Source organism: Chiloscyllium plagiosum, unplaced genomic scaffold (assembly GCF_037043375.1).
Source record: "Chiloscyllium plagiosum isolate Xiang-an unplaced genomic scaffold, Cpla_swu_hap1 HiC_scaffold_30, whole genome shotgun sequence".
Lineage (NCBI taxonomy): Eukaryota > Metazoa > Chordata > Chondrichthyes > Orectolobiformes > Hemiscylliidae > Chiloscyllium > Chiloscyllium plagiosum.
In genome coordinates, this window is record NW_028270168.1 from 20,548,763 (window position 1) to 20,557,624 (window position 8,862).

At 44.4% G+C, this 8,862-nt stretch overlaps 1 protein-coding gene across 2 annotated transcripts in view; it reads right to left on the reverse strand.

Annotated features, from left to right (window-relative positions):
• The window catches only part of LOC122563597 (glucocorticoid modulatory element-binding protein 1-like), a 45,161-nt gene extending 39,885 nt beyond the window's left edge, over positions 1-5,276 (reverse strand). The window contains exon 1 of one of the 2 annotated variants that reach the window (XM_043717524.2): positions 4,967-5,276. In XM_043717524.2, coding sequence (XP_043573459.1) covers positions 4,967-5,106 — 140 coding nt within the window. In that variant the 5' untranslated portion in view covers positions 5,107-5,276. The remainder of the gene's footprint in view (positions 1-4,966) is intronic. The other variant, XM_087976792.1, reaches the window with a different exon arrangement.
• Positions 5,277-8,862: the final 3,586 nt, after the last annotated feature.

Consider the following 8,862-nt stretch of genomic DNA (forward strand, 5'->3'; position numbering starts at 1 on the left):
ATTTCATTATATACTCATGTGGAATAAGATCTTCAGTACGTTATCCATGTGACTACCTTCATATCTGGGTCTTAAACTTGTCTAAGCTAGTTATTTGACCATGAGACACCTCAGTTTGATACCATCATCTTCCATATCCACACATTTTCTAGCAATGGATCAATATATCAGAAGAAAGACTAAAATGTTGAGACCAACTAATCATTCCCTTCTCTGACAACTAAATCAGCACAGAATAATTAAGCTCTGTGTCTCCTGACTTTGTACTGGGTTAAGCAAGATGTGATTAATACCAGAACATACTAATGTCACTGTTTCACAGTTATCATGCAACTTCTTTTCTTTTCCTGTTTCTTAAAATGCTGAATGATGGATGGAAGCAACAAAATTCCATATCAGCTGTTGATTTAGGTGGAAACATCCCATCATCTCTCAGGCAAAGTGAAAAATGGTGTATCACCAACATCAACACCATTCCGATCAGATTCCCTGTTTTAGAACAGAGAACATTGTCAATATAAGGAGTAAAATACATTTATCTTCAAAGCAAACATTCCCTCATATGGTAATAGTTCAATTGCTATTGTTCCTAAATTGCTGTGAAAATGGTTTCAATGCAAGTTGGAAGGTTTAAATGATGGAACAGCAGCATTCTGGAGGAGGTCATTGATTCATCATATCACCACCAACTATTCGCCAGCATTTCCAACTCCACAGACTCTCAGATCTTTTGTACATTTACAGTTGATCACATTCTCATTCTCACAATCAGCTCACTCGACTGCACTGCAGCCGCTGACTTAATAATGAAATATAAAGCAGTCCCAGATTTCACCGGGTGTGAACTCTTGGCAGGGGTTCAGTGGTAGAAATGCAGAACTCTTAGAAAAACTTAATGACAAAAAACAGCTCAATTCCTGGGGTAATTTAGAGTTTGCGTATGCCAGTCAAGGTCCATACACTGATGTGTCTATGACAGAAACATCTGGTAGGACAAATGCTATTTCTGTATAGATTTACCTGATTTATTTTCTAAACAGCAGAGCACCAAAGCTTCTCGATTTGTGATCAAACAAGCTTGAAATTGGGATGAGGGGGGAGTAGGGCGAACCAGAATGAGATCAGTCATACATGTACTTCCTTTTACAAAAGCAAAAAGATTCAAATGAGAAAAAGGGAATGGCTTCTTAAAAGTTACCACTCCACCCTTGCCGATGTTAAAGGGAAGGCCAAGAAAATGACATCATCTGCCACATATGACCCAGGAGGGCATACATTAGTAGAATATAACTAAGGGAAAAGGGGCTCACAATGAGAGTTCTACTTGGAGCAGTAAAATCCACCTTTCTAAAATGTAGAAATTACATTTTGTTTGCCAGAATGGATTATCATCATACCAATGCAGAAACTTATGAAATTTAGTTTTTGATATATCTAATAGTTGCTTTGGTGAACTAGAAACTTAGAGATTAAGAGTTCAAATCTCATCCTGCAGGTTGAAGAATATAAAGCAAAATATGGTTTGGGTTGACACAAGGTAAAACAAAATTGGTGCAGTTGTCTCAATATACGCAACTGATTCACTCAGAGTAGCAGTCAGAGTAGATCACTTAATTCTGCTTACTCCAGCCTACTTGTTTCTAATCCCACACTACAGTTAATTCTCAATGCACTCAGGGCAACAAAACAATAAATATCAACCATGTCAGCATCATCCACACCCTTGCAAGTGTTTTAAAAGAATCCTTCGGGATCTTGTGGCTCAGTGGCAGTATTCCTATCTCTGCGTCGGAAGACCTGGGTTTAAGTCCCACCTGCTCCAGATATGTCTCTTAATACCTCTGGACAGTTTGATTAAAAGGTATCTATGAAGAATCCTAAACTCCCCTACACCAAAGCACCAGATAGAACATTATCAAGCACTATAAAGACACAGTTGCTCAGCACGTTTCCACAAATAACTCAAATCTTCCCCACCTGATCCACTGGATTAATACTTTATAATATTTATAATCATCAAATCTCAGGCCCTAGTATGACCAAAGTTAAAAATGGGTCCTTTGCCACACGGCCATCCATTGTCAATCACCTGTCATTCACCTCCACTTGAATTTCTCACTCTTTGCGTCCTTGAACTGCATGGTTGCTAGGCCATTGCAGAGGGCAGCTAAGAGTCAACCATATTGTTCAGGATCTGGAGTCTCACATGTGTTAGACAAAGAAAGCAAACTTCCTTCCCTATAGGACACTGCTGAGCCCACTGGGTTTTTACAACAATTAAGGACAGTTTCATGGTCACCATTATTGAGACTACCTTTACATTCCAGATATTTTAAACTGTACTCAAATTTCACCGGCTACTGAAATTTCACCTCGAGTCCCACGTCATCAACCAGCACTTCTAGATCATTAGTCTGGCGGTATTACTACTATGCCACTATCTCCCAGTTGTTCCAATTACCTTTCCACCCAAACATTTACCAGAACATTGTCTGATAAGACTTCTACGTATTCAAACTAAAATGAATTTTTATGTAAAAATAACAGACCATAACATCAAGCAACAGGGAACATGGCATTTGAAAAGTAACAGAAAAGCAAATGGATAAAGGGAATAAGATTTGAGTGGACAGCTCCAAATGAACTTCTAGTTGTTGGATGGGCACAGGAGAATGAACAGTCTGTGCTGCCATACGATTTTGTTTCTGAATGGTTGTTGGTCTGAAGTGTTAACTCATTTTTTTTTTCCCAGCACATACTGCATTTGTTTTCCTCCGTATGCTTTACTGTGTGATTTTTTTTCCGAAATGCAGCTCATCATCGTAATTTCGGAAAGAAAGCAGAATTTGCATACAAAGATGAGTTTTTTTAAAAAAAAGTAACACTTGTAGAATGATAAACACTGGCCAGGACATAGAACTTCCTGCACATATTCTGAGTGTATCATTGGAACCTTGATACCTATCTGAAGGGGTCCCTTAACTTTTCAACTCTGACCAAGCAAAGCATTGCATTGGGGTAATAAACTAACTTTTGTGCTCAAGTCAATGGGCAGAGACTTGAACCCACAAATGGCTGGAATTTAATTTTCAAACGAATTATATATTCTTTATTTGCATGCAAGACATATTAAAGCCGGTATGTGAATAGTTGGGGTCAGGGCCCCAAGGGGCTTGGTAAGCTGATACAGCAAAGGCCATTGTGGAGCTAACACCAAATTCTAAAGGTTGTCCTCCCACTTTAACAATTCTCAGTGCAGTGTCAGGACAAGTTTCAAACTCTGGAAAAGTGTCAGAGGGAAAAGGTCTAGGAAGCACTATATTTATGTATTTACATTAATGCTTATACAAGCAAAACAAATTTTTTCGAGCTCAAAGGGGCTGGCAAAAGCAGGAGGGGGGGAAAACATAGGCGACCTGTGAAAGTTTGGGGGGGGGGGGGAAGAGAGAACACATTCCACCTGCAGATATTTTGGGGGGGGGGGGGGGGGGAGAGAAGAGAGAAGAGCAGAGCACCTGAAAAACTGGGGGGGGGGGGGGGGGGGGAAAGAGATCACAGGACACCTGCAAAAACAGGGGGTGGGGGGAGAACACAGGACACCTGCAAAAACGGGGGTTGGGGGGAAACACAGGACACCTGCAAAAACAGGGGGTGGGGGGAGAACACAGGACACCTGCAAAAACGGGGGGTGGGGGGAGAACACAGGACACCTGCAAAAACAAGGGGTGGGGGGAGAACACAGGACACCTGCAAAAACGGGGTTGGGGGGAGAACACAGGACACCTGCAAAAACGGGGGGTGGGGGGAGAACACAGGACACCTGCAAAAACGGGGGGTGGGGGGAGAACACAGGACACCTGCAAAAACAGGGGGTGGGGGGAGAACACAGGACACCTGCAAAAACAGGGGGTGGGGGGAGAACACAGGACACCTGCAAAAACGGGGGGGTGGGGGGAGAACACAGGACACCTGCAAAAACGGGGGGTGGGGGGAGAACACAGGACACCTGCAAAAACGGGGGGTGGGGGGAGAACACAGGACACCTGCAAAAACAGGGGGTGGGGGGAGAACACAGGACACCTGCAAAAACAGGGGGTGGGGGGAGAACACAGGACACCTGCAAAAACAGGGGGTGGGGGGAGAACACAGGACACCTGCAAAAACAGGGGGTGGGGGGAGAACACAGGACACCTGCAAAAACGGGGGGTGGGGGGAGAACACAGGACACCTGCAAAAACGGGGGGTGGGGGGAGAACACAGGACACCTGCAAAAACGGGGGGTGGGGGGAGAACACAGGACACCTGCAAAAACGGGGAGTGGGGGGAGAACACAGGACACCTGCAAAAACGGGGGTCGGGAACAGCGAGCACCTGCAAAATATGGGAGGGGGTGTGGGAAAGAGGAAGAAGTCAGGGCATCTGCAAAAATGGGGAGAACACAGGACATCCGGAATTTGGGGGGGGGGGGGGGGGGAGACAGGGCACCCGCAAAAAAAGATGGGGGAAACACAGGGTCGCCCGGAAAAAAAAGGAGGGGTGGGAAAGACACAGGGTCACCCTGAAAAATGGGGTGGGGGTGGGGGCGGAAGTACAGTGCACCTGCGAAAATGGTGAGGAGGGGAACAGGGCACCCGCAAAAAAGGGGGGGGGGGGAAAACAGTGTGTGTGGGTGGGGTGAGTTTCATTGCGCTTGGTCTCCTCAGGATTTCCGACGGGGGCCGTGGAGCGCAACAGAGGCGACGCCTCAATCCCTGCGCTTTCGGCGTTGGTGCTGTCCCCCCCCTCCCCCCTAAAAATGTAATGGTTCCGTTTGAAAATGAGAGAGGATATTGTGAAGCATTAAGCTCCGTCTAGTCTGATGTCTGAGTGTGACGGCCAGGCTCCAGACCTTCACTGGGTGGGTGTCCGAAGCCGGTAGGCCCCACACCCCCCACCCCTCCCCCGGACCCCAGTACAGGATCCTTACCTATGCTGGACCGGCTGCAGCTGCAGGATGACTTGGGTCTTGCTCTCCTCGGAGCTCTCCCCCTCTAGGCTTGCGGGCTCGGCCTTCACCACCACCACATCCCCGACAGGCACCGCGTTCACCTCCGCCGCGTTCGCCATCTTCGCTGCCTCGCCCTCCTCCTTTTGCTCGCTCCGAACGATCGCTCGCTGACTCCTCCGACGAGGGGGGAGGGCCTGCGGGGCCTAGAGGCCCACCCGCGGGCTCTGGGCGCCGCTGAACAAACCGAGAAATGGCCGAGGTCCCGCGGTCTCTACTTCGGCGCTTTTCCGTCACCAACGTCTCCCTGCCAGCGTCGACGCGTCGTTACGCCATCACGTCCACGGCGGCGCGTCACCGTCATATGCCCTACGCCGCCTTCCGGCCCATCCTGAATTGTGTCTGCTCTGAATTCCGCCATCTTTCATACTGGCAAGGGGCCACATCATCGTGCAATAACATTGCTGGAGAAACTTAAAAATCATACAACATCAGCTTTCGAGGCGCTACCTCTAGATCAGGTGGTCCTCGAAAGCTAGTGCTTCCAAATAAGCCTGTTGGACGATAACGTGGTGTTCGCAGACCTGCTGAGTTTCTCCAAAATTTTCTAGTTCTGTTTTTTGTATCAATTTTCCATCACCCGCAATTTTTTATTTCTCCATATTTCAAATATTCATTGCGATATACAATTCACGCTTTAACAATTTGAGATCCTTTTTAAAAATATGTATTTGGAAATATTTTAATATCCTTGAACCAGAATATTTTACCTCATATTAAGTTTTTTTAAAAAATCAAATTCTGGTTTCGAAACTTGACTTTCTTTCTGCACAGATGCTGCCAGAGTTGCTTCGGCATTTTATTTTTACTTCAGATGTCCATCATCCGCAATCTGTTACTTTTAAATATTTTTTCTCGATATTTTCTGTTTTGGCGTTCATTGTAAAACTCGAGTTCTCCGATTCTTAAGTTCTAATGTTGAAAAAAAAAGCAAAATTTGTTAGAAACACAGCCAGCTCAAGTTGGTGCCTCAAAAGGTTTCTGTAGAGCATTTTTATTGCTTGTCTGATGATTGTGTTTTCCAAAAAAATCTATTCAACAGGTTATCTGATCATTATTACGTTGCTCCTACGGTACCAGCAACATTTCCTATTTTATAACTGTGATTTCTGTTACATTGTAACAGTATAGTACTCGTAAATGAGCGAGGAACTAAATGTTACATATTATGTATCCTGGGTGTTGCATTCACTGTCCCACGTGCCTAATAACAATGCATCAATCTATGTAGTGCACAGAGAGCAGGAAGAAATATTAAGTTTCAGCACTGAGTCGAAAATATGACTGTTTCTAACTCATGGAAACCAGAATAAGTAACAATTACAGTCCAAAAAATACTAAATTATCTGCTTTGACCAATGTACAAAATGCAACAGAAATGTTTTTATTTCATTTCCTCTATGCTAGGAACATTTGCACACTACATTCACCTTGTGTGACGGAACAAGTCCTTTTTTTATCTATATCTTTTGCATATGAACTACATTAAAGGAAATTATAAACGCACAGAATGCTGCAGAAACTCAGCAGGTCTGGCAACAATGGAGAGAGAGAGAGTCTGGAATGCCTTCTTCGTAAGACTTCCAGAATTCCAGCATGTGCTGAACTTTGCTTTTATTAAAGGAAATTATATTTGTCATAGAGTCATACAGCATGGAAACAGACCCTTCGGTCCAACTCGTCTGTGCCGACCAGTTATCCTAACCTAATGTAGTTCCATTTGCCAGCACTTGGCCCATATCCTGCTCAACCCTTCCTATTCATATACCCATCCAGATGCCTTTTAAGTGCTGCAATTATACCAGCCTCCATAATTTCCTCTGGCAGCTCATTCCATACATGCACCACCCTCTGTGTGAAAAAGTTATCCCTTAGGTCCCTTTTATATCTTTCCCCTCTCACCCTAAACCTATGTCCTCTAGTTCTGGACTCCCTGTCCCAGGGAAAAGACCTTGTCTATTTATCCTATCCATGCCCCTCATAATTTTGTAAACCTCTATCAGGTCACCCCTCAGCCTCCGACACTCCAGGGAAAGCAGTCCCACCCTATTCAGCCTCTCCTGATAGCTCAAATCCTCCAACCTTGGTAACATCCTTGTAGATCTTTTCTGAACCCTTTCAAGTTTCATAACATCGGAGACCAGAATTGCACACAATATTCCAACAGTGGCCTAACCAATGTCCTGTACCATCGCAATATGACCTCCCAACTCCTGTCCTTAATACTCTGACCAATAAAGGAAAGCATACGAAACACCTTCTTCGCTATCCTATCTACCTGCAATTCTACTTTCAAGGAGCTATGAAGCTGCACTCCAAGGTCTGTTTATTCAGCAACACTCCCTACGATCTTACCGTTAAGTGTAAAAGTCCTGCTCTGATTTGCGTTTCCAAAATGCAGCACCTCACATTTATCTAAATGAAACTCCTCAGCCCAATGGTTCCATCTGATCAAGATCCCATTGTAATCTGAGATAGCCTTCTTCGCTGTTTACTACACCTCCAATTTTGGTGTCATCTGCAAACTTACTAACTGTACCTCCTATGTTCACATCCAAATCATTTATTTAGATGACAAAAAGCAGTGGACCCAGCACCAAACTTTGTGGCACATCACTGGTCACAGGCCTCTCGTCTGAAAAGCAAACCCCTCACCAACACCTTCTGTCTTCTACCTCTCAGCCAGTTTTGTATCCAAATGGCTAGTTCTCCCTGTATTCCATGAAATCTAACCTTGCTAACCAGTCTCCCATGATAAACCTTGTCGACATCTTACTGAACTCCATATAGATCACGTCTACTGCTCTGCCCTCATCAAACCTCTTTATCACTTCAAAAAACTCAATCAAGTTCATAAGACATGATTTCCCATGCTGACCATTCCTAATCAGTCTGTGCCTTTCCAAATACATGTAAATCCTCAGGATTCCCTTCAACAACTTGTCCACAACCAATGTGAGGCTCACTGGTCTACAGTTCCCTGGCTTTTCCTTACCACGTTTCTTAAATAGTGGCACCACATTAGCCAACCTCCAGTCTTCTGGCACCTTACCTGTGGCTATCGATGATACAAATATCTCAGCAAGGGACCTAGCAATCACTTTCCTAGCTTCCCACAGAAGGCTAGAGTATACCTGATCAGGTCCTGGGGATTTATCCACTTGTATGTGTCAAGACATCCAGCACCTCCTCCTCTGTAATATAGACATTTTTCAAGATGTCACCATCTATTTCCATACATTCTACATCTTCTGTGTCCTTTTCCACAGTAAATACTGATGCAAAATACTCATTTAGTATCCCCCATTTTCTGCGGCTCCACACAAAGGCTGCCTTGCTGACTTTTGAGGGGCCCTACTCTCTCCCTAGTTACTCTTTTGTCCTAAAAAAAATTATAATATCTATTTGGATTCTCCTTAACCCTATTGGCCAAAACTATCTCATGTCCCCTTTTTGCCCTCCTGATTTCCCGTTTAAGTATACTTCTATTGCCTTTATACTCTTCTAATGATTCACTCAGTCTCTCCTGTCTATACTTGACATATGCTTCCTTCTTTTTCTTAACCAAAACCTCAATTTCTTCAGCCATCCAGCATTCCCTACACCTACCAGCCTTTCCTTTCACCCTAACAGGAATATACTGTATTTGGACTTTTATTACCTCATTTTTGAAGGCTTTCCATTTTCCAGCCATCCATTTACCTGTGAACATCTGCCCTCAGTCAGATTCTGAAAGTTCTTGCCTAATACCATCACCAGCTCCTCAGCCACGCATTCATCTGCTTTATCCTCCTATTCCTGCCCTCACTAGCTCATAG